Source organism: Benincasa hispida, chromosome 3 (genome assembly GCF_027475165.1).
Source record: "Benincasa hispida cultivar pf3 chromosome 3, pf3_genome.v1.1, whole genome shotgun sequence".
Lineage (NCBI taxonomy): Eukaryota > Viridiplantae > Streptophyta > Magnoliopsida > Cucurbitales > Cucurbitaceae > Benincasa > Benincasa hispida.
This window is the reverse complement of record NC_143480.1, coordinates 11,517,586-11,544,865: the sequence shown is the minus strand read 5'-3', so window position 1 is coordinate 11,544,865 and position 27,280 is coordinate 11,517,586. Positions and strand designations below refer to the sequence as shown.

At 35.6% G+C, this 27,280-nt stretch overlaps 1 protein-coding gene and 1 long non-coding RNA gene across 3 annotated transcripts; one reads left to right on the top strand and one right to left on the bottom strand.

Annotated features, from left to right (window-relative positions):
• The first annotated feature begins 15,799 nt into the window (after positions 1-15,799).
• On the top strand, positions 15,800-25,888 carry LOC120074127 (sugar carrier protein C-like). 2 transcript variants are annotated; one of them, XM_039027147.2, is made up of 4 exons: positions 15,800-16,270; positions 16,583-16,905; positions 16,984-17,619; positions 25,031-25,888. In XM_039027147.2, exons 1-4 carry the CDS (start codon positions 16,057-16,059, stop codon positions 25,550-25,552), a joined length of 1,695 nt encoding a protein of 564 aa, XP_038883075.2. In that variant the 5' UTR covers positions 15,800-16,056; the 3' UTR covers positions 25,553-25,888. The 2 variants fall into 2 exon arrangements, with proteins under 2 accessions (XP_038883075.2, XP_090167895.1); XM_090311769.1 differs by having other exon boundaries at positions 16,034-16,270; positions 16,727-16,905.
• Positions 24,293-25,233, bottom strand: LOC120074128 (uncharacterized). The gene is made up of 2 exons (XR_016528415.1): positions 25,092-25,233; positions 24,293-24,764 (listed from the first exon to the last, which is right to left on the bottom strand). It is a non-coding gene; the product is annotated as an uncharacterized LOC120074128 (long non-coding RNA).
• Positions 25,889-27,280: the final 1,392 nt, after the last annotated feature.

The window sequence follows — 27,280 nt, the reverse complement described above, 5'->3', positions numbered from 1 at the left end:
TGATGGTCCTACTCTGAGTCACTGCCACTTTGGCGCGGTAGGTGAAATGTCAACATCACCTTTTTTATACTCCCAAGGTATGCGTTCATGCTTGTTTTTCCTGAAGTACCAACGCATTCCACCTATCTTGCGATGAATCTTCTATCATGGTTATTACTCTGTAGCCGCAACATCTATGCGATGAACATATGCGATGGTCTGGGATCAACGCATGCGATCAACTTTGCGATGGTCTGGCTTCAGCGCATGCGATTGATTCCTGCGATAGCTACAAAAATAGACATTTTGACACCATATAACGCATGATATAGGGTTAGCAAGGATTTTTAGTGCTGATCGACGCAAGCTCATTCTTCACATAAATCCTTAGTATTATCAACGCATATTCTGCTTTTTAGCCCTCATAATTCTAAATAAAAGGCTATAATAGATTGTATTTCTACCTACTATCACACCCTCAAACTTAGAATCATGCTTGTCCTCGAGCATGCCTTATACTTAGGGAATTCAAAATTTATCCTTTAGCTTTCCTTTTGCGCTAACCAGTTTTTCAAAATATAATTCATTCGTACCTCTAACCTTGGTAGCAACGCTCTCCTCAATTTTAGCTGCTTCTTCAAAGAGATATTTTCTAAGTTTAAATCTGGTAAGCTTCCGCTCAAAAACATTTTACTCATTTCAAGCAACTTTGCTTTTAGCTTTTTATAGTGTGTTTAGTTAATATGATTCAAAGCTCTGCGATATATTATTGAATTGAGGTGCTAAACCTGGTTACGCTCTTCGTTTTGGCTTGCCCCCACAGGTGTCACGTGGGCATCCAACTTCGGTTTCGTACCATATTCAACTCAACTCTTGTCTTAATTGGAGGTTGCGCCTGACAGAGGAGTTTTTCTTATGCGTTGATCTTGGCCACTTACTTTCATTTTGGCTTACCTGCTTGGGTGTCATGTGAAGTATCTGACTACAGGTAAGTGCCTTTCATAGCTTTAACTCTTATCAACTCGGGTCTCCCCTTTGCACTGACAGTGGAGTTTTTATTATGATATATTTTTTTTGTATCGCAATGTGATGGACTCATTTGCCCAGACCATTGCCACCCCTAAACTTAGAAAGTGGCAATGTTCTTGTCGAAAAGCTAAAAACAAACTCATCAGGAATGCAGTAACAAATGTTTGAGCAGAGGTTTACACATAATAAAACTTAGATTGTCAAACCTTGAAGGAGCTATTAAAGTGAGGTGAGCCTTACGACGTTTAGTTAGTGGATGGAGTGAATTATAAGTATTATCATGGGTGCTAATCTTTCAACGCAAAGGGAGGGAAGTGGACAAAAGAGAATTTCAGAAAGATAAACCATAAAAGATAACAAGAAAAGAACCTACGAATAGAATACAATTACGACCATACTTTAGAATTCATGAGGACATGACCCTGTGTTGAATGATGGAGAGGACTCTTCCGTTGAAACCACGCTCCGAAAGGAATTATTATTGCACTCACAAGGAGCGAACGCACACCACATCCAAGAAAGCAGCCGCAAATCCAAAATGGCAATAATTAAATAAAAAAACTAAACTAGAAAAGCAAAGTAAAGATAGGTTTGAAGACGTCCCTGGAAAAATTGGAGTAAAACCACCGTAAGGCATCTTCCATGCAGGAGATTGATCTCAACTGCTTAGGTCAAGAGACTCGTCCTGACCATTGAAGCTTCCAGCAATTGTTGGTCGCATGTTGGTTAACATGCTCCTGAGATTACTTCCAGCTCATGCGATAGATAGCCTTTCTATCTTGGGGTCAATATCGATTTTTGGCGCATTGCCTTCACTCAAATATTGTTTGCAACTTGGTCGCACAAGCTACAATACGCCCAAGACTAAAAGGGTGCCTGTGAAAACAAGAAACTTAACAAACTATTAGCTGCTAAGTCCCTGACAACGTAGCAAATACATGCGATGACCATGCATTCCTGCCACATGGTGCGAGGGAAATATATAATGCATGTCATATGCTATGCGTTGATCTCCATGCGTTGATGGTCATGCGTTAGACTAAGAAATATGCAATATGCATTTAAGAATACATGCGATGACCATGCGTTCCTGCCACATACCTGCTTGCGTCGCACATGATTTCGAACGGCAGTGGTGGTATAATTGATTTGAGCAGGGTTCGGAGTTTTACTCGCATATGCGATGGGGTGCAAAATAGTTTTCTTCTTTTGCGCTAATGCGGCTCCCATCACATACCCGCTTGCGTCGCACATGATTTCGAACTGCAGTGTCCAATCCGGCACAATCAAGACGGGCGCGGTAATTAGCGCATCTTTTAAAACTCGGAATGCGTTGAGGCAATTGTTGTCAAATTCAAACTTTTTGTCCGCCTCTAACAACGTATTCAGTGGTCGTGAAATTTTAGAAAAGTCTTTAACAAATCGTCTATAGAATCCAGCTTGCCCCAAGAAGCTTCGCACAACTTTCACGCTGGTTGGAGGTGGAAGCTTTTCAATTGCGTCGATCTTTGCTTTGTCCACCTCCAACCCTTCCCGGGAGACTTTGTGTTCCAACACTATACCCTCTTTCACCATGAAGTGACATTTTTCCCAATTGAGCACCAGATTCGTCTCTTCACATCTCTTCAGAATTTTCTCCAAATTGGCTAGGCAGACTTCATACGTGTTCCCATAAATGGAGAAGTCATCCTTTGCGGTATTAATTCATTGTTCTCATTTGGGACTACCATCATTCCGCCCTTCTTTGGCACATATTGCACGGGGCTGACCCACATGCTATTAGCTATAGGATAGATAATGCCCGCATCCAGCCATTTGATAATCTCCTTTTTTATGACCTCTTTCATTGCAAGGTTAAGTCTGCATTGATTTTCAATAGTTTCTTTGTGGTCGTCCTCAAGATGAATATGGTGCATGCAGTACGTGAGGCTAATTCCTCTTATGTCAGCGAGCGTCCAGCCAATTACTCGTACATGTTTCTTGAGAATGCTCATCAACGCATTCTCTTGATCTTCATTGAGTGCAAAAGAAATTATCACTGGCAGCTTCTCATTCTGCCCCAGAAATGCGTACTTCAAATGTGTTGGTAGGGTTTTCAGTTCAAGTGTTGGTGGTTCCACGAAGGAAGGTTGCGTTGTTTTTCTTTCTTCTTTTGGCTCTTCTTCTTGCGTTGCGATCATTTCTTCTTCTTTGTTTGTTTTTTCTATGATCGCATTGTAGGCATCTACGGATGCATTGGCATTCTCTTCTTCACACTCTTCATTAGACTTTTCTTCTTCAATGAAATTCAAGTCATCGTCAGAATCTTGTAGGTCTCCCTCATCCAGGAATTTCATGGCACGAATTATATTAAATTTGAGCTTCTATCTATTTATTCTCAAAGTGATTTCTCCCTTATGCACATCAATTTGAGCACGAACCATTGATAGGAAAGGTCGCCCCAAAATGATAGGTACATCCTTGTTGGCCTCATAATCTAGGATGATGAAGTCAGCTGGCAAATTAAATTTATCAATCGTGATCAGCACATCCTTCACCTTACCTTCTGGATGAACCAGAGATCTGTCAGCCAATTAGAGAGTCACTGATGTGGGTACAAGTTGCCCCATATTTAATTGTCTAAAAATTGACAGCGGTATCAAATTTATGCTGGCCCCCAAGTTACACAGGGTTTGCCCAATATAGAGTCCTCCTATGGATCAAGGAATAGTGAAGCTCCCAGGATCGCTCATCTTCGGTGGTAATGCTACTGTGGCAAATTTTTCAGTGCCTCTTTTCTTAGTTACCATGTTCTTCAGAAACTTGGCATAGGCAGACATTTCCTCAATCGCTTCACTGAAAGGGATGTTAACATGTAATTGCTTTAACATAGATAAGAAGCGTTAGTACTGTACCTCTTCGTTTTTCTTCTTTCTTAGCCTCTGAAGGAAAGGTGGTAACTGGACTTTTACGGTTCCCGTTTCATTTGACTTTGAGGTCGACGCAACCTCAGGTTCCACTGCTTCGTTCTCTCTTTCTTCTTCTTGCGTTACCGCAATCTTGGGCTCAGTTGCGATGGAAGTTGTTCTACTCTGATCATTCTTTTCTCCTTCCACAATCTTTCCATTGCGCAATGTCACAACCTGACATTGCTCCTTACCCGATCCCCCTGAGTTGCGTGGAAGCTCGGTTGAACTTGGCAATGCCCCTTGCGGTCAACTCTTTAGCTCATTCACAATCTGGCCCATTTGCAATTCGAGGTTGCGGATAGACATAGCCTGACTTTGAAGCACTGTCTTGTTTTTCTCTATATATTGCTTCAATAGACTCTTTAGAGAAGAAGATTGCGTTGGTTGTTGTGAGCTACTTGCTTGTTTGCTCTGCTGACCGTTGTTACATTGGAAGAATCCTAGTGGCCCTTCTTTCTGCGCCACAGATTGAAAATTTTGTTATTGATTCTTCCAAGCAAAATTGGGGTGGTTTCTCCACCTGGGGTTATAATTGTTTGAAAAGGGATTATTCTTTACAAAATATACAGACTGTGGATTTTGCTGGTAATCTTCCATCGCATGCCCATCACCGCAAGTCACACACCTTGCGGTGTTTTGACTTATTGCATTAATTTTCCTACTTTGCGGTGTTGGGTTGCTGATCGCCATTCTTTGAATCAAATTCATCATTGCGGTCATTTGGTTTTGTAATGAAACAATGGCACCATTATTTGCGTCAGAATCTTTAAGTCTTAATCTCTGGTCACTCTCCCACCAGTCTTCATGGTTCTTAGATGCGGTCCAGAATATACTTCGTCTCCTCATAAGTTTTGTCAAGTAGACCACTAGCAACTGCCGCATTGGCAGCGGTCTATGAAGCAAGACTCAAACCGTGATAGAAAATTTTCATTTGAAGGCAGTCTGGTAGCCCATTATGCGGATAATCTCAAACCAACTTTTTAAACCTCGCCCAAGCATCGCTAAGCGATTCGTCCATATCTTGTTCAAAATTAGTAATAAGCTTTCTTCGTCTTACGTTCTCGGTAGGTGGAAAATACTTTTTTCATGAATTTCTCCACTACCTGCTCCCAAGAAGTAATCTCTCCTGGTTCGAACGAATAAGCCCATTTTCTAGCCTAATCACAGAGAGAAAATGGGAACAACGTTAGTCGAACTTCTTCAACACAGATATTCGGGAACACAAAAGTATTGCAGATTTCAATAAAACTTCGAAGGTGGGCATGCGGGTCCTCACCACGCCTTCCTCCGAATTGACCTGCAATCTGGATCATCTGCAGCATCACCAGTTTCATCTCGAATCTGCTTCCGTCGAGGGCAGGCCTCATGATTCCCATAGAGAAATCATAGAGGTTTGGCGATGCATAATCCCTGACAACCCTTAGAAATACAAGTTATTTATGCCACCTTATCTAGATATTGTGGCCAAAAGTTAGTAATTATGCGCCAATTGTATGAAGATTAGCCCAATATGACAATAATTATAAATGTTTGCGCTTACACCCACTAAAGCCAAAAAGATGAAAGACAAGCCAAACTTTACTTTGTTATGCAGGAGACCAAGTCACCGCTTGCGTTCAAGGCTCATGAGAAACTAATTAACGCATCTCTGCCACATTGCACCCATCGATCAACCATGAAGAGACGATTATCAAAGTAACAGTGCAATGTGACAGTCAGTCCAGAGCTATGCTTCAACCGTATGCGGTAATAAAAACAAACACCACATGTGAACGTATGATTGAAAAATACAACCGAGCAACGCAAGAGCGGGGGATTGAGACACGTGTACAACTAACAATTGTGCAGAATTGATGGTCTGATTGCATAACAGAAGGAATAATATCCCTCCATCTGCGGATTTACCATAACCATCAAGTGGGGACCACAAGGCCAGAGTCAAAGATCTGCTCCTATAAATACCCCCATTGATTTCAGAGAAAAGTATGTTATTTGCTACGAGGCTAAGTGCTGTAAAATTTTAGAGAGAAAAGGCTGAGCTGAGTGCTGAAGAGAAGAAATCTGGGAAGAGAACAAGATAAAACCGAGAGGTGAATCTCAGATCTGACCTGCCATATACCCGAACGAAGCTCTGTGCAGAGACCCCTGCTACCAATGGAGCAAGCCTGAGAGGGAAGCTCTTCCTGCCATCGAAACCATCTTATCTGGCAAGCAGATCTCCATCGAATCTTTGCCAAGACATTGGCACTTATTTGTATCTATTCTATCTCTCTTTCATTGTATTCCATAGTTTCTTTATCTCTTCACTCACACATCATGTATTAAACACTTAATAGAAATATTAAATGTTTCGATAGATTTCATTTACCATTTTCTGTCTGTTTTCGTTCACCCATTAGTCACTTTCTTCATGATGTTTTCTTAATCCCCTGATGAGCAATATGAATCACCAAGAACTTAATCTGTATTAAAGTTATAAAATACGTTTAGCTAAAGCATTCTAGAAGGCATCCTCATCTGTGAGAGCAGAAGTGAAGATGTCATTCTGATCTATCGAGAGAAGGTCAGAAGAGTGCGTTAACTAAAACGAGTAGTACTTCCAGACATGGAAGCAACCTTGCATTCATTACATTAAACTCTGTTTCACCACAGACATGTGGGGAACATGGCCAATCACTGAGAGGTGTACGCCAAGAGAAGAGCGAAACAGTATTTGTACCTTCAAATCCAATTAAGGTCTTGCGTTGTTTTTAATACTTATCTTTCTCTTTCTATTCTGTTTATAAGACTTGTCGCCGCATCCCACATCTTTGCACAACCTTCACAGCCAGCCTTAATCTTAGCATCTTGTACATGAAGTCTGTATCTTGTAACATCTAGCTTAGGTTTACTGTATTTTTATGTTTTATCGCATCTTTATTGCTTTCCTTTATTTTACTGCAATTTACTTACATGTACAAATTCATTTATAAAGAATTGAAAACTTGGTCGCATATACCATGAACATACAGCAATAACTGACACCATTTCCCCGTGTTTGACCTCGGATCACACCGAGAAAATTGCGGTGGAATTACACTTGGTTCCATCGTAAGGAAACTTGTGACAACGCAGAGCATACTACATTAACATTCCAAATTAACACATAAATAGAAATAGTATCACATCATTATGAGCACTCAATATCGTACATCCCAAAAAAGCCATTACAGTCCCTAATGGGCATATTGCGATCGTTTGCCAATAGAATCGGATTCACCATGACATTATTATCATTTGGTGCTCCACCTCCAGGCTGCCCCGCCATCTCTTCTTTATCGTATTGTTGTTGTTGTTGGCGGTCTCGTAGTCTCCTTCGAAATGTTCTCTCAATCTCCGGGTCGTTGTTCGCTAGAGATTGAGAGTTCTGCAAAGAAATCACAAAAATTACCATTAACAACTATTTTGCTGAAGTCCCCGACAACGGCGCCAAAAAATTGATGCGTTATTTTATGAATGGAAATATGGATGATATGCGTTGGTGGATTGCGTTGTGCACTCAAGTTTCCACAGCGGAATTCAAGTGTAAATTCTCCTGAGTTTTCTGGTAAGTCCAAGGTCGAACACAAGGACTTGTGAAAATAGTAATGTTGGTAATATTTATGGAAACTTTATGGTAACCAAGTAAATAAATAAGTTTTGGGTATGTTGTTGCGTTGATGGAAAAGAAGTAAATAAAGGCGGCGAATTTGAGAAAGATAGTTGCGTTGATAGATGTAATGAATATGCGATGAACGGGTTGAGAAGATCGTTAGCTAGCGTTACTCGGGAATGTGTTAAACTTTGCGAGCATGTTACAACTATGCACAGCAAGTCATTTCCCAATGTAAATGTGATGCTCCTAAGTCTAGGACGTATGTGTTGAATGCAAAATGTCCATAGAGCTTATCCCTAAGTCTCTACTCTTATCCTATGCGTTGATGCAAATGCATGAAAGCAAGGCGACTGCATACAATCAAACCTTATTGCTAAGATGCATGTGATGCGTTAATAACAAATAGTGTTCATTCCTAAGCGTCTATCTCCCGTTTATGCATTCTAATCTGGTTCTTCCAAACCTAGATTCTGACCTGACCTTCCTAAGTCTAGATCCTATCTTTAGACTACCCTCCCGAGTATCTCTAATAGACGAATGAAGCATACATAAACAAGATAATCGCAAAGATGAAGATTCCCTCGTTATGCTAGCTACTATTTCTCAACCCATTCAACTAATTTAACTACTCATGCATAAATAACAGAGAGTGAACAGATATAGAGAATGACATTCCATTCTTATAACTGAGTTGAGTACAAAATGATAATGGAAAGTAAAGGTAGAGAGCTTGGTAGTAATTTCTTGCTGACCGAGGCTTTTTACACTGAATCTCTATTCTGATTTACAAATGTTCCCGCTTCTGCAAGTGTCGGTCCTCTCTCTGTCATGGAGCTTCCAATGCTTTTCCAAGCTTACCAGAATAATCTACCGGCACACCTTCTTCCTCGTATTCGCCTTAAAATGAAAGAAAACTATGGACAGAGGCGTGAACTTGTAAAGTGATGAAGTAATCGACTGCTTAACACCTTCTCTGAAGAACACAATTGGTATTTATAGAGCTTCCATGGTGAAAGGCAGCTTCTCTCTCCCGGTTGTCCAGATGGGATAGCTTTAATTCCTAACTGATGCGCCGGATAATTGTCACCGATAAAATTGAATGTACTTCGTGACCGTTATCGGCTGTCAACTTAATTTGGATCCGACTGCCGTCAGCTTTCTGTCCCATTACTCTTAATTGTCCTTTCATCCATATGCGCCCACCATGTTGTACTGACTAAGTTACGGTGATTCTTCTTGGGCGAATGTTTGCGAGCACGATCAACGCAAAGTCTTGTAGTGAAGTTGCGCTCGACCAATGTATTCCTATGATTGCACTCTCTGCATTGCGTTGATGCATATTCTGCACAAAAATGTAAAGATCAACTGCTCTAATGCGTTGGACGCATGCGACCGCAATATTATAGAATTTATGCTTAATGGACGCAATTTAACATATTTCATCAATGCAATCCAACATTGTTTAAGAACTTAGTACTATGATAGTATGCATTTCTGCCCGTTATCATCAGCCACATGCTTATATCTCTATAACGCATGGTTGCGTTGAGCATAAGAATATTCCTATCTCTAGGAACACTACTTACTTTGCTTAGTGAGTTCCACTACTTACCCTCTTGGGCAGTTAATCGTAGCTAATCAACTCATAAACAAGCATTGTGATAGCCTCGCACTAAGTAAAGAGGATTGGCTCGCTATACTCGCACAACGTACACCTCTCGGTAGGTTGCCACCTGCGTCCTATCTCTAGGCCACACGATTGAGTATGCAACCGCCTTTGATAACTAAACGATGAAGGTAAACGATAACAAAGAATAAGATAATGAAGATGGTGTCAAAGAAAATAAAGAGATCATTGATTGCAAAATGTATTAATGTCTTAAGCCAAAATGTAATACAATACAGAGATGAGAATAGAGGTGGAAGGCTAGATGTAGGCAGTCTCTTGCTCCATCAGATGTATGTCAAGGCTACCGGTGGTGCCATGGATGGGCGGTGGAGTAGTCTTTCTCGAGCTCTATCTCCGGCAAAGCTCCGGTCGTCACTCGGAATGGGTTGAAGGAATGAAGAACTCTAAAAAAATGTCTTGCTCACGCTCTTATCTGTGATCACAAGGATCTAAGAAAGATGCTCGGATGCCTTGAATTTGGGCTCTAATTCTCTATTTATAGAGCTCAATCGCCGACGGCATTGATAGTCCTTCTCTGAATCATTGCCACTTTTGGCAGGGTAAGTGAAATGTCAACATCACTGTTTTTATACTCCCAAGGTATATGTTCATGCTTGTTTTTCCTGAAGTACCAACATATTTCACCTACCTTGCGATCAACCTTCTATCATGGTTATTACTCTGTAGCCGCACATCCATGCGATGAACGTATGCGATCAACCTTTGTTGGATCAACACCAGCACGCAGCAGAAGGGAACGGAATCCATAAGCATTCTAATTCATTAATATTGGGATAAAAGAAATATGCTAAAAACAAAGTATAATGGGTTTCATGAACATACCTTGGCCGAACCAATGAAATCTCCATTTTCAGCTGCAAAATCCTCTGAACCCTTGTGTAGACCACACAAGATCTTCCCTACTATCCTCTTGGTGCTCTAAATTGAGTTGTGGGACTCGAAATAAGCTGGAATCAAAGGGAATATGGAGAAAGCTTACTAAACAGAACCCATTGAAAAACACCTTCTTCATCTGAATTTTTCAACAAAAATTCAGTCGGTTCCTCTCTCTTTCTTCACTCCAATCTCTTCAATATATTGCAGACTATCAGGCAAAGAGCTGTGCTACATGGGATGCAACTCATGCTTGGAGTAAACCAAAGGAAGAGGTGGTGGGTTTCTTGTAAGCAAATTTGAAGATGACTTGAAAAACCTATTTTTCTAGTTTGTGTGATTTTTCAATTTCCAAAATCTATTTTGATTTTAAAATCATATTTTATTTCTAAAATAAAAATTTATTAATTTTAAAAATTAATTTCATAAATTAATTTTTCTAATAAAATTAATAAATAATTATTTAAACAATTTAAATAATTCTAATTAATTTAATATCCAATATTAAATTTATTTTTACACAAATTCATCTTCATATATTTAAATCATATTTAAATATATTTTCTCCAATTCCAATTTGATTCTAATTTGAACATTGCGTTGATCCGAGTGCCTTGCCTTCGTTTTAGCTTGCCCCCACGTGTGTCATGCGGACATCTAACTACGGATAAGTGTCTTTCACAACTTAACTCTTATCAACATGGGTTTTCCATTGCGTTGACAGTGGAGTCGTTATTCTCAAAGAATATATTTTATTATTTTTTTTATAGCAAGGTCGAAAATAAATACCTCACCCCCAAATTTAAAATGCGGCAATGTCCTCATTGCCAAAAGAAATTAAAATAGGTCATGCGATGGTCATAGAATGCTTGTAAAAAGAGTTTGAAAGAAAGCTAGTGAATCCCTAACTTCTAGAAATATTTCCTGAGATGACTATCTTAAGATTAAGTTGACTCTTATGTATACGAAAGATATAGAAGCATATTTTTCGTCATTGAAATCATACTTAGCAAAGAAACAACATGCGGTGAACTATTAAATTTATCTACTTGGCAAATGATTATGGTAATTAAGGAGGATGCAGTGAAAAAACTTAAAATACAATGTGATAGTGCAAAATTTCAAATCAAGATAAGGAAGAGTACACCCTCAAATTCTGCGTTGTCGCCCGCATTGTGTATTGATGCATCCATCCTTGCAGCGATCGATGCTCCTGTGGATTGCGGTGATGGAATGAGATCATTTGCTTCTTCGCATTTCTATGCCTTAATCCTTGTAAACAGACAAAGAGAGGATCAAATGATTTTAAAACAAAACAACAAGTTTTTTTTCTTATTATTTTTTTTATAATTTTTTTTATTTTAGAGAAATAAATGAAATACTGATAATCGTAAAATGACGAAGAGTTAAATGTTCAAGAGTTGAGTAAGGGATAGTCTGAGTTTTTCAACTTTGCGGAGACTGTTTCTGGCTAGAAATCTCCTCAACAATATGCCTTTATCCATTGTCCACTAACTTTAAATGTTCGACTGCCATCCTTGGTGATCAGTTCCACCGCACCATATGAAAAATATTTCTTTGATGATGAAGGGACTGGACCAACGCGTTTTTAATTTTCCTGGGAAGAGCCGCAATCTCGAATTGAAGAGTAAGACCTTTTGCCCGACTCGAAGGTTTCTAGCGCATATGCGTTTATCATGCCAGCGATCAACTTTGCGATGGTCTGGCTTCAGCCCATGCGGTTGATTCCTACGATAGCTACAAAAATAGACATTTTGACACTGTATAACGCATGATATAGGGTTAGCTAGGATTTTTTGTGTTGGTCATAAGGCATCCCCCTCCGCTCCCCCACCCCCCCCCCCCCCCCAAATGATCTTTTTTTTTTAATATTCAATACTTCTTTAGGTTGATTTTGTTTAAGTGATCTTTTGTTGGTTTGTGGGCATTTGAGTAGTGATTTAGTTGAAGTAAGAGTTTCTAAACGTTGTGAATTTGTGTTGGTTATAATTCACCTTCCCCTCCCCCCACCCCCTCTCCTAAAAGGCTAATTTATGTTGAACGATATCATGCATTTCTTTTCTTATGAGCACATTGAACAAATCGTGTGGGAATGTCTCGTTCAAGTAGTATAATTGATGATGCAGTTAGTAGAGTTTTCGGTCCCAATCATGGCCATGTACGAGGATTAGGATTTGGTGTGACTAGATCGGAGTTGTCTACATCAACTCTGAAAATAAGACTATTGCATCTCTTGAAAGAAAATGCAACAACCTAACAACAGATGTAGATGAACTGAAAAGCGTGATAGCTTCCTTAATAAGGGATAAGGTAAATTTATCCTAACTCTCTTTATCTATTTAAATTGTGTTTTATATAACACTTTGAATATGTTATTTCTATAGGAAAAATGAGGGAACAAAATTCTAATTATCCTGTTAGAGTATCAACATCAGTAGATATTCTAACTCCAATCCTAAATTCCCCACAGGTAAATTCATTTATACATTTTTCTATTCATTTAGTATTCAAAATTATTATTGTTTGAAAATTTTCTAACCATATTATTGGTGAAAAAGTGTTCTACTACTAACACTCCTCATAAGTGTTTGCTGCTTGATTGAGTCGGTTCAGGAGAAGTCGTTGTTGAAGGTAGATGGTCTTCCAATGATCCATCAATCCTTGTTCAACACATACCTCTTAGCCTGAATGCAGTTCATATGTGGGTTGATATGGTAAAAATACCAAATTTCTTCTTATAGAGGCCAACATATGACATTATTGTTATTGACGATGTTGTGGGCACTACTGTTACATGGTCAATGGATAAAGTCCAACTATGTAAGAAAATTTATTTACTACTTTGTGAATTAAGTATTTATTTAGTTCATTAGCTAGTCTATTGTTATAAATAAATCATGATGATTTATGAAAGCTATTTTATTTTATTTTTTATTAGGTGAATGATTCAACAACAAACATCGGAGCTGCATATTTTGTGTGGGAGAATTTTGATATCACTATAATCAAAACATCTCTTTTGATTGTATCAACATTTTGAGATTATATATGTAGTCATTTTATTTGGATTAAGAATTTACAAATTGTTCTATTAGACAAGAACTTCGTTGGAACATATTTTTGATGACTATATCAAACTTTTTTTTATGAATATAGTATTTTATTTCTTTTGCATGCTATGACTTTGAATATTTTGGTTATAATTACGATTGTAAATTTGGATGAAATGTGAATTATATCTTTCTTCGTCTAGACAATAATATGGGCAAGCGACTTCTATAAATATATGTTTATAATTAATTCTACAATAACATTTGTGAAACAAATTGTAAATTCTAAAAAAATGTTATTAACAAGTGCTATTAAAGATCGATTATAACATTGCTTTTAGTATTACAAAAACATGTCGTAGAAAGTTCATTAACATTAAAATTCATGCTTGAAGATGGGGTATTTATAGATTTTTTCCATTACGATGAAAAAATGCTAATAAAAATAAGGGACTTTCAATAGCGTGTCTAAAATCGCTATAGAATGTCTTTTATAACATTTTTTTATTGCTATGAAAACTTTTTATGGTAATTTTTCCAATGCAATGAACAATTTCATAACATTGAATTAAAGCTATCATATGTCAACTTTCTATAGCGATATAATCGCTGCACAAAAACATTATGGAAAGTCGATGACTTTTAATAATATCAGCTACGACAACATTTATAAAACATTATAAAGACTCTTTTATAGCGTTCTTACAATGTTATTAAAAATGTCATTGAAACATTTTGATAGCATTTTTTATAGTGTTAGAAAAATGCTATCAAAACATTCCAATAACGTTTTTTTAGCCTTGAATAAACACTATTGAAACGTTTTGATGCCGATTTTCTAACGCTATAGAAAACGCTATCAAAACATTTCAATAGCACTCTTTTTATGTTATGAAAAGTTTTTATAGCATCATATATCGATATCAAAATGGACTTTTTATAGAATTTTTTATAGCATTGAAAAAACGCTATCAAAAGTTATGGACTTTCAATAACATGGGCTACGACAACATTTCGAAAACATTTTGGATGCTATTATAAGTGATATTTCTTGTAGTGTCATTCTAAACAAGTATGTTTGAAGGGTTTTTTCAAATAAAGAAAAATGAGTCTACTTATTTACAAATATTGTAAAATGTCGTGGTCTATCATTGTGATAGACTTCTTCAGTGATAGAAATCTATTGCGGTCTATCACTTATAGAAAGTGACATTTTACTATACTTGAGTATTTTCAGAAGTTTTACCATTTAAAACAATTACTTTATATTTGAATCTAATAATCGATGTTATTTTTGGTTCTAACTTGTTTGTTAGTTAAATACGTTTGGATATAATAATCAATTATACATTATGTATGTTTATTATCTCAATGTTATTGTTTATATTGCCATGGATTGTATGCAATTAGGCTTTTGATTCATTCAACGACACTGCTAAGTGGCATTCATGGAATTATGTTGGAGGTTTATGCCTTAAGGTTAAAAAATATTTTTTTTGTTACTTAGTGTTGATCATTTCATTGGTTTTAAAATATTAGATTTTTCCTCCTCAATTTTGAGTTAATTTCAATTTTAATCCTTAAGTTTCAAAATATTACATTTTTATCCTTAAATTGGATTTTATTTTTATTTGGTTTCTAAATTTTTAAGATTTATACTTAAAATTTTTATTTTCACAAAATACACATTTTTTTTTACATGTAGTGTTAGTGTCTATTAATTATTAATTTAAAATAATTATAGTTGATTAGTTTTTCATTACTATCAAAATCAATTATAAAAATTTCACTTCATAATTATTTTGAATTAATTAACTAAAAATTGACGTGAAAAATCAAAATGAACACTTAGCAAAAGCTCAAAGATAAAAATATAAAATATGGAAATCTCATAATCAAATAAATGTTACTTTGAAACTCAAGGATATACCTTTAATATTTTGAAACATTGAAATATAGAGACTAAATAGAAATCAAACCTAAAATTTAGGGACCATTTTTTTTCCGAAAAAGATATTTGAAAAATAAATATCGTTACTATTTTTCCATATTTTTTGTTAAAAAAATCATAAATACGAGCAAATTATTTATAAAAAAAAAAAACTACATAAAATACATACAATTTGAGTAAGAATATTTAAGAAAAACATGATTTCAGCGTCTGGAAAAACACCACAACAACAACAATAATGATAAAAGGAAGAAAGAGATAACATAATTGAAAGAGTGGTGTCAATTGATACCATCATGTTAATTACATAAGAAAAGAAATGACATCAATGTATTGGCGAGCACTACGGAGATGTCTATCTTTCTCTTTTTATTCTCATGATAGGAATCAAACTACTTATATGGCAGTTCCTCATGTTGTTTGTTTGATATTTTTGTTTCTTCCAATTCGAAAAATTGTGAAAAAATAAATAAATAAATAAAATTGGGTTGCTAACTTTCCTAACTGGATGCACAATGTTATTGTGGGTGACTTGTGCCTTGATTTTGGACTTTTTGAAATTTGCCTCTTTGAAAAAGAAGAAGCCAATGAAAGAGATGTAATATTATATTAAAATATTATTAGATTTCAACTATATTTTAGTATTCAAATGTGTGGACAAGACTTGTATTAATAATATCAATCAACAAGATTATTGACTTTAAACCAATAAATAAGTTGCACAAGTAATAGACAAAAACATCAAGGTGTTAATCAAGATAGCAAATTTTGACCCGTGATGATGAGTAGACTTGCATAGAAAAACAAGTCATTATCATTGACTCGTACGTCTTGGGGGCATCTTGAATGTCCTGTTTTCTTTTCTCAATTCTTCCTCTATTATGTCCTCATTTTTCCAATTTGTTCTCTGTTTCTCTCTGTTTCTACTTTGTTGCATTATTTCTCTCTTTAATAAAACAATGTCTGCAGCTGGAGGAGTCCTCCCCGGTGAAGGTATAAAGGAGTATCCCGGAAAACTCACTCCGTTTGTCACCGTAACATGCATCGTTGCTGCCATGGGCGGCCTCATTTTTGGTTACGATATTGGGATTTCAGGTATTAATTTAAAAATTTTTGCTAATTTTTGTTGTAAACATTTCAAAACTACGTTGAAAGTCAATGATCTAGAAGAGAATTTTGAATCTCCCCGAGTTAGGTTGTCGCCACACTATTTGAAGTCCTAATTTCCTGGAAGAAAGAATAAGTATATTGTTCTAATGAATTGCAAAGTTGATGCTACTTTTTATAATCTAGTTTTCATTTCATAACTATACGATTAACTGAATAGTTAAAAATACTTACCAACAAACTGCACGTAAAATAATTTAAATTTTTATACGATCATTGAAAATTGTCAAATTATTTGAGGTGGGGTTACTTCCATGGACTCATTTCTGGAGAAGTTCTTTTGGAATGTGTACGAGAGAAAGAATTTGATTTCCACAAAAAACCAGTATTGCCACTACGACAGTCAGATTTTGACGATGTTCACGTCGTCGCTCTACTTAGCAGCACTCGTCGCCTCACTCGTTGCATCGACAGTAACCCGTAAGCTTGGCAGGAGGCCTTCCATGCTCCTCGGTGGCATATTGTTCTGCTCCGGCGCCATCATTAACGGTTTCGCCAAAGCTGTCTGGATGCTCATTCTTGGTCGTCTTTTACTCGGCTTTGGTATTGGATTCACAAATCAGGTTAATACTATAACTTTAAAAAATGTCTAATAAATGCGACTGATAAGTCTTAAAAAGTTGTATTGTTGTTCATTTCAGTCTGTGCCACTCTACCTTTCTGAAATGGCTCCTTACAGATACAGAGGAGCTTTGAACTTCTTCTTCCAATTATCCATTACAATAGGGATTCTTGTAGCCAATGTTGTTAACTATTTCACATTCAAGATTAAGGGTGGTTGGGGATGGAGATTGAGTTTAGGGGGAGCCATAATCCCAGCTATGATTATCACCATTGGATCAATCCTATTACCAGACACACCAAATTCGATGATTGAAAGAGGAGAAAATCCCCATGAAGAAGCCAAACTTCAACTTAGAAGAGTTCGTGGAGTTGAAGATGTTGAACAAGAATTTCAAGATTTGGTTACAGCTAGTGAAGCCTCAAAACAACTCAAACATCCATGGAAAAACTTGCTGCAGAGGAAATACAGACCCCATCTCTGTATGGCCATACTAATTCCTTTCTTCCAACAACTCACTGGCATCAATATCATCATGTTCTATGCCCCCCTCTTATTCAACTCTATCGGCTTCGAATCCGACGCTTCTTTGATGTCTGCCGTCATCACTGGCAGCTGGAATGTACTTGCCACTATTGTTTCCATTTACGGCATTGATAAGTGGGGACGAAGGTACCTTTTTTTCGAGGGAGGCATTCAGATGTTGTTATGTCAGGTACTTTTTCTTTTGAACTCTCTTAGAAAGTTTATCATTCTTACTTTAAGTAGAGTTAGGTGTATCATTTTTGTTGGAATACCTTGAATATGTTGTACGGATCGAATCCCAATGAACACCTTACATTTACAAATTCTATTTTTTAAATAAATAAAAACAGTAAAATAAACACATGTAATTTTAGGATAAACATTCAAATAAAACATAGGCATGCTTGAAAAATGAAAATAGGAGAAATCACAACTTACCTTTGTTGATTCCTCTAGTTTTCTTCTCCCATTGTTGTTAATAGTCTCGAACTTCTCCAATGTAGAAGTACACTACCAATGATGTTACCTTACTATTCTCTAGGATTCAAAGAACTTGGAAGTGTGGTTTTCAAGAAATTTGAGGAAAATGGTAGGGAATTCTAGAGAGAAGTTAGAGAAGGTGGAGGCTAGATTTTTGTTAATATCAAAATCTTACCTAAAATGGTTATAAGAATGTATCTATATAGAAAAGTGTTAACCTCTTCTCCAAAAATTTCGTTTTATGTCCTTAATGCTAATTAATTAAATAACCCTTATTTAATTAATTGACATATTAATTAAATAACCATATATTAAATCCTATTTGATATACATTTAATTAAACATCATAAATATTATATATTTATGCTAACCTCCAATCTCCATTATTTCTTGATCAATTAATCAACCACTAATTAATTAATTAACTATATTAAATCATATTTAATATGGAGTTAATTAATATATAAATACCACATATTTATATATATACATCTCTTTATGAATTTAATTCATGTACATCTAATATTTGAATCTTATTCATATATATATCTCTCTTACATAATTTGGATTACAGATCATATCTATAATTAATCATTATATATTAATCTCATTAATATAAAATTCTCTTATTTGATTTGAACAATTCAAATCATTCTAATGTCCTTTAATGAGCTAACAATGGGACCTTATGGACCTACAGATTAGAAACTCTAATGATATGAGATTAACTGATTAAACTCCTTTAATCTAATTAATCAATATTCATTAACTACCAATCACTCCACTAAAAGCCAATAGCTACACTCTTCTCACTGTTGATATATTTTTGTATTCACAAATATAACCAATCAACAGTGAGTCAACCCTTCACAAATCGCTCATAACTATAGATGGGTCAAATTACCGTTATACCCCTATAGTTATATCTAACTCTTTAAGTCCCACTGATCCCTTTAATCAACAAACAGTTTATAGTCTAACTATAAACTAATACCTCTCGGCTCAATGAGAGGTTGAAGCCTCAATATTCAACCCAGAATCAGCTATTAAGGGATCAATTTTTCTTGTGTAGCTATATTCCCAACTCCCTACTCAGACAAATCCCCAAAATAGTAGGCTTGTTGAGTCAGCTAATCTGGCCACTTTCACCATACAAATCAAAGGATTGCCCTCATAGACATAAGTTCACAACTCATATAGGATTAAGTCAAGTCACCTATGGTCATCCTAGTGAAATGTAAGTCTCTTCTAGAACCGGTGTTATAAGGAGAGACTATTCATTTCACGTTCCGGTCTTATACAAACTCTTTGTATAAAATGCCCTCATTCGCATGTCTTCACATGAATGATCAAGACCAAATCATTTGTAGCATTTTACAACAATTATAACATCAACAAAGTGGGTCATATTCGCATGTCTTCCTTTCCAAAGTTCATAATTAGTGCTGACAGCACCTAGGTGCAGATAAATATGATTGTGAATATGACAGACTGTATTTTATGCTTCTTCCCAAAAGTGAAGGGGCATCCTTTTAGCATGAAGCATGGCACAAGCCATCTATTGGAATATGCGGTTCTTTCTTTCTACAACTACATTCAGTTGAGGAGTTACAGGAGCAGAGTACTCATATAGAATTCCTTCAAAAGTACAGAAATCAGCAAATCGAGAATTTTCAAATTTCCTTCCGTGATCACTTCTAATACGAATAATGTTATTCTCTTGTCCATGATGAACCTGAAGACATAATATCTGAAATACCTTGAAAGTGTCATATTTTTCTTTAATAAATTTTACCCATGTAAAGCGAGAAAAGTCATCCACACAAACGGGAGCATACCGCTTACTTTCCAAACTTTCAACTTGCATGGGTCTCATCAAGTCAATGTGTAGTAACTCCAAAACTCTTCTAGTGCCACATTGTGTCACTTTTTTATGAGAGGTTTTAACTTGTTTACTAGTTTGACATTCACCACAGAATGAATCAGTTTCTACGCTCAGAGAGGATAATCCAAGAATGGCTTCCACGTTGATTGCTTTTCTTATTGATCATGGACTTATGCGACCAAGTCTCTTGTGCCACACTTCAGGCTCTCTCATTTTGGAAGAGTTACATACATCAATAGAAGCATTGGGGGACCCATGATAACAGTTATTCGATGAACGAGAACCTATCATAACTAACAAGTTTTTATCATCCTTTACTAAACACTTATCTTTAGAGAAACTTACGTGATATCCTCGATTACACAGTTGACTAATGCCAATTAGGTGAGTAGTCAAGCCTTTGACAAGCATAACATCACGAAGAGTAGGAAGACCAGATCTCAACAAATCTCTTTTACCCAATATTTTTCTTTAGCTCCATTAACAAAGGTTACATGTCTAAAGCCACATGTTTTTAGATCAGAAAAGAAGGATTTTTCACCTGTCATGTGCCTCGAGCATCTATTGTTGAAGTGCCAATCTTCTTGGTTTGAGATGTGTGACGAGGTAAAAGCCACATTGTAGGATATCCTCTCTTGAGATTTTTCATCTTTGATACACCAAATAAATCTTCTAGAAGTAACTCTTCTGTTTTCATTGAAGGATCCCAAATTGAAGGGAATCGTGAGCGGAAGAAAAATCGTCCCAAATCTCATTTTTCATTGAATGTAAATTTTACAGTAAATCAAGAATAAGATATGCATTTACATAAATTACAACATGTTATATGATTAGGTTTTAGAAACCTTACCTTTAAAGACTTTTCTTCAATAATCCCTCGAACAGTACACGAACGCCTTGAAGACTTTCTTCAAGAAAACCTCGATCAAGAATGAGAACAACCACAATGGTTTCCTCGGTATTCTCAGGTAGAGAACCCAGGAGTTGTGGGCTCTGACTACTTTGGAATGAGGGAGAGTTTTTAGTAGAGAGAAGGAAGAGTTGAGAACATTTTTCAACAACTCAAAACTCACATAACTCTTCTATATTTTTCATAGTGTGTCTCATGAAGAATGAGACTCTCTCCTATCTTTCTCTTTTTAGCATGAAGCATGGCACAAGTCATCTATTGGAATGTGTGGAGAGAAAAGAGAGGGAGTCTGACTCCCTCCCTCATTTTAAATTAAAATAATATTTAATATATATATATATGGTAACTAACTTATCATATCATATATACTAAATTATATGTTATATCAAATACAACATATGATCAAAAATTTTAATATTGCATCATATACAATATAACCTATAGATTCTTTTGTCTCTTATATAGCATTTAATATAAATCACATTTATATTAAATTTAATAATTATGAAACTGATTCATATTAATAATATTATCATATTCAAATATTTATTTCCTCTCACGAAAGCTATAATATATCAACTACATTATAATAATTATATCACATATAATTAAAATAACTTAATATTTCATATATAATTAAATCTCTCTATTAATTTGAATAATTCAAATTAATTCAAAAACTAATTCTCATTTAATCCTATTGAGCTACCAAGGGGAACCCATGGACCTGTAGCTTGAAGCTCCAACATTACATGAATAATTAATCAAATTCGTTAATTAAATTATTCACCATCCGTTAACGGTCGGGCACTCCAATAAAGATCAACAGCTGAACTCTTCGCACTACAGATATATTTCTGTCCATTGGATATAACCAATCAACAGCACGATAACCCTTCACAAATTACTCGTAAGTACAGCAGGCCATTGTTTTGCCCCTGTAGTTACATCTAACTCCTTAAATATCACTGATCCCTCTAATGAACAATAGATCATAGTTCAACTATGACTAAACCTTCTCGAGCCAGGAGAAGTGTTGGTACCATATTGTTCAAGCCCTGGGATTAGCCCTTAAGGGAGCAACTTATCTACCTACCCCCAACCTCGGGGAAGGAGTGAATTCCTTCTTGTGTAGTTGTATTCCCAGCTCCCCAATCAGACGAATCCCCAAAATGGTAGGCTTATTGAGTTGATGATCTGACCACTCTCACTCATACAAATCAAAGGACCGCCCTCATAGGCAGGAGTTCACAACTCATTCCAGATTCAGGTCATATTACCTATGTTCATCCTGGTGAAATGTAAGTCTCTATTATAAATGATATTATATAATGAGACTAAAAATTTTGTGGCCTGGTCTTAAACAAACTCCTTTGTGTAGAATATCCTCACTCACATGTCTATACATGAAGGATCAAGATCAAATCATTTGTAGCACTTTACAACAATTATAACACCTACAAAGCGGGCCATACTCGTAGTGTCACTAGGATAAGGTACCCAGCCTTATCCATCTACTATAGACCATTTAGGTTATCACTTAAACATGATCCACCTCCACCTATATGTCTCTACATACATGTTTAAGTTACAAGATAACCTTAGATGTTAGTTTATTAGTTTGTGGTTAATGCAACAAAAATATGGAATAAAATATCATCTATTTTATTAAATAGACAATGAGTTTGTTTGATACATTTACAAACTATAGGACCGTACGAGATTTAGGGCATCAACCCCAACACTCGTGACTCAAAGTACCTGTACTTAGGGAAGAATGTCTTGGTGTTTTGTATTCCTTTCTGCCAAGATGATAAAAACAGAAGAGATGAACGTGACCTACCTTCCCACAGTAATGACACACTCATTTCTTCTGAGGCTTACTAATTTTAACATGAGCCACAAATATAGTATCATCTGGTTTTAGCTCAGACATGTGAGGATTTTGAGTAGGAATAAAGACAATCTTAGATGACAATGTTGTTCTATAACCAGACTTCCTTAGACTACTGAACCCAACCCCTTTTCTATCAGCAACTTACTTCTCTATGTTGAGAATCTTGTTTAGATCATCTGTACCTGAATTTTACACGCGAACAAATTTAGACAATTAATCCAGATGTTGTTGAGACATTTCAGTTCCTTCTTTAATTCTGATATAGTGCTCAAAATACAATGATTGTCTTCTAATAACTTTTGAATACAATCTTTTTGTTGTTCCAGTGCAAGCAGATCTGCTTCCCATTTTTCATACACTTCTTCAATGGTAACATTTTTCACCTAAGGAACATTCTAACTCAATCCATAACATGACTAACTATCGTGGACTCATCAATAGTTGTACAACCAATCAGGACACGAATCTCATCTTCTAAATCATTACTAGTATCTGAATCATCATCTGACAAGGTTGCTGAATGTCTTTTATTCTGTCTTCTTAAATAGTTAGGACATTCAGCTTTGAAGTGATCAAAACCTTCACATTTTCTGCATTTGAAGGTTCAATCTCTGCCATTTTGATTACCATCCAAACTCTGTTCACTGTCTTTCTTCACTTCAAAAGGTTTAAAACTCTTATGCATATTATGATTGATGTTTCTAGTATTGTCTCTAACATAAGGTGTGTTGTACTAACCAGGACACAATCTCTGCCATTTTGATTACCATCCAAACTCTGTTCACTGTCTTTCTTCGATTCAAAAGGTTTAAAACTCTTATGCATATTATGATTGATGTTTCTAGTATTGTCTCTAACATAAGGTGTGTTGTACTAACCAGGACGCTTGTTTAGTCTCTTTAATACTTTGTTTAATTGTTTTGTCAACGGAGCAAGCAAGTCAGCAAGGTTCTCTTCACTTTCTTTCCTTTTTTGGAGATATGGTCTTCATTCACATATGATTGCAAAGTTAACCCTTTACCGTTCTTGTCCGTTTATTCATCAAATGTCAATTCAAAAGTACAAAGAGACTCAAACAGTTCATCAACTTTCATAGCGGCTATATCATGTACTTCTTGAATGGCGGTCACTTTCATGTCAAAATGTTTTGGCAGAGAGCAAAGAATCTTTCGAACTAATTTTTCTTTTGACATTTTCTCACTAAGGGCAAAATATTTGTTTGCAATGTCTAGAATACGTACATTAAAATTTGCTATTGTTTCATCCTCCATCATTTTTAGAGATTCAAACTTCGAAGTTAGAATCTACAATCTAGACATTTTCACTTTGGATGTACCTTCATGAGCAACTTCCAAAATTTTTCAAGCTCCTTTAACTGAAATGCACGTATTAATAAGTCGAAAAATATTCTTATCAACCTCATTGAAAATTGCGTTTAAAGTACGAGAATTTCCTATGGAAGCCTCATTCTCTGCTTCAGTCCAGTCCTTCTTAGGTTTGTAAGAAACTTTGTCATCCTCATAGTGATTATTGGATGACTCCACCCGTTTACAACAGCTTTCCAGGTCTTACTGTCAATTGATTTTAGATAAGCAGTCATTTTGGCTTTCCAGTATGAATAATTTGTCCCATCAAGGACTGGAGGTCTAGTAGTAGATCCACCTTCTCTGATTGGTTCCATTGCAGAAAATTAACGGAAATATAACAAATGAACCCACTTTGATACCAATTGAAAAATGTACAAACAGTTAACTGTATATATGATGATGGACACAATGATGCTGACATAAGTATTAACATAAAAGAAACGAGCAGAGAAGAAAAATAACACACAATATGTTAACCCAGTTCGGTATAACTTTACCTACATCTGGGGGGCATAATGCCCAAATTAAAAAGAAGCTAAGTACTATTCAGAAGGTTTACAAGAGAAACTACTTAACTGATAGAACAACTATCAAGTAATATAGTAAACCTTAAATAGACAATTTATTTAGACTCCCCTTAAACTTGACGTCACCTATCTCAAGATCTATTCTCAGCTCAGGCTTTATTGATCTTGTACGTTTAGGCTCCCCCTAAACTTAGCGCTTCTCTTCAAAGATTTACCCATGCACGATAACAAAACTACAGACCTCTTCGTTTCTTCTCTTTCAGCAATGGCTGCACACCAAAACGACAATTAAACATTCAGTTCTTAAAAGACCTAAATGAGACATTCTCATACTTCCTTTTATAACATTATCAACAAGGAAGTTACAGATAAAGAAACCAGCAAGATCGAAACATTCCAAAACAAACAACCGGACCGTCCATCACGAAGTCAACCGAAAAAGATCTAATATTTCAATAAAAGAAAATTTACCTACCAAATAAAAAACAATAATAGTCGATTTCTTAACAGTTTTGCTTGTTGTATTATTCAATAGGCAATTGTAGCAGGGGCAATTGGAGCAAAATTTGGAGTGAATGGAATGGTAGAAAACTTGCCAAAGTGGTATGCAATTGTGGTGGTGCTTTTTATATGCAATTATGTTGGAGGTTTTGCTTGGTCTTGGGGGCCTCTTGGTTGGCTTGTTCCTAGTGAAATCTTCCCACTGGAAATTCGCTCGGCAGCTCAAAGTGTCAATGTCTCTATAAACATGTTCTTCACATTTGCAGTGGCACAAGTGTTCTTGACAATGCTTTGCCACATGAAGTTTGGTCTCTTCATTTTCTTTGCTTCCTGGGTTTGTGTAATGACACTTTTCATCTACTTCTTCCTCCCAGAAACAAAAGGCATCCCAATTGAAGAAATGTTCAAAGTGTGGAAGAGCCATTGGTATTGGTCAAGATTTGTGACTCATAATGATTCCCAAATAGGAGGGTTAGAGATGAGGGAAGGAAGGCAACAAGTAATCTCAACTGTCACACCGTCATTGGATGTGATTTATGAGATAAGAGCATATTGATTGGTCTCTCTTGAGAACTTAGAAGCAAATACCTCTCAATTTGCTTTGCTGTTTCTTATCTCTAAGAAAGGAATTTATTACACTCGCGTGTTGTTTAGGTAAGATATTTGAAAAGGGAGTAATGTGTGTGTACATCTGTTAGAGACGGAATTTAGGGATAACAGAGGAAAGATCATAAAGGTGGGATCTCATTTGGTTTAATGAGGAAAAAGTTTCTGTAACTTTTTATTTTTCTAACGTTCATCTCCATTGATAAAGCTAAATCTTGAAGATTTGAATGTAGACCTACTGTTTGAACACTTTATAATCTTAGAAGTCCCTAATACTTATGGTAAAGGAAAAGTTATTCTTTTCGGATAAGTTGTATGGATTGGAACAAAACTTAGATGAAAAGTGTTGACGATCCCTGTTGAAAAAAATCAAAGGACTTCACGAGTAAATTGATTTTGAGATGGAACTCTATATTATCTAATATGATATCATAACCCATGAAGTCCAAACAAACATTCAATCCACAAAATTGGGAGCCAGTCCAAAAATGGTGAACCAAATGAGGCACCATCTTGAAGAGACATAATGAGGATCACAAATGGGAAAAACTCGAAGAACCTTAGGATCATCAATTTATCCATCTTGTTATTTGAATATAAAAGAAACTCGTTTAATCACTTAATATGATCAAAGGTGGAGCCACGTAGGAGTCAGGGGCATGTGCTCTCTTTAATTTATTCGGGTTTTGGTTGTTGGTATGTAATGTTGTTTGGTTGGCAATGGATAGGTGTTTGACTCTTACTGCTTACAATATTTTATTTTAGATGACAGTTTGTAAACTTTTTTTTCTTTGAAATTTACTTTTCAATCTCAAGAACATTCGATTAAAAAGATATCGTTCATTTTTTGCACATAATTTTTATATTCACATTATATTTTATATATTTTCATGTATTTTCATGTTATTTTTACATTTATATTTACTCGTATAGGTTTTTAAAATTAGTTTTAGAGTTCAAGTAAGAAGATTATTTGTTGTCATTCATTTGGATATACAAACTCGACAAGTAAATTTTAAAATCTTCTTAGACTTTAAATTTTTATGTCTTTAAATCTATATAATAGGATATAATATTCTTATTATTAACACTTTTGTAGAGTTAACTCAAAATCAATATGGAGAAATATTATAAAAGAAAAACAACAATAGAAACTGTTGAGGCATCATCTTCAAAGAAAAAAATGTTTTGGATTCTGATCGATCTTATACATAAATCAATCGAGAAGAACTACCTGTAGATGCTGGTTTAAGAACCAAAATTTATGGCTATAGTTATAATATTTGAGATCGAGTTCATACACATATTTACTAAAAGGTCACTGTCAGCCTGAAAATCATACTTTTCCACATAAGAATTTTGGTGCAAAGTTGAGACAATTTAATATAGATTGGTTAAGTGAATATTTTAATTGGTTAGAATATAAGATTTCAAAGGATTTGCATTTTGTTTATGTTGTTATCTAACCAGAAATAAGTGAATAGTTAAGATCAATTTAAAAATATGAAAACTCGTAGAAGACAATTGTAATATAAGAAATTAGTTTATATATAAAATTATGAATACTTTTTTTTACATTCATTTACAAAAAAAAAAATTTGTTAGATTTGTATATATAGTGTCGATGTATAAAATTCCTAACTCTGCTACTGAATATGGTTTATGATATTTTGAAATT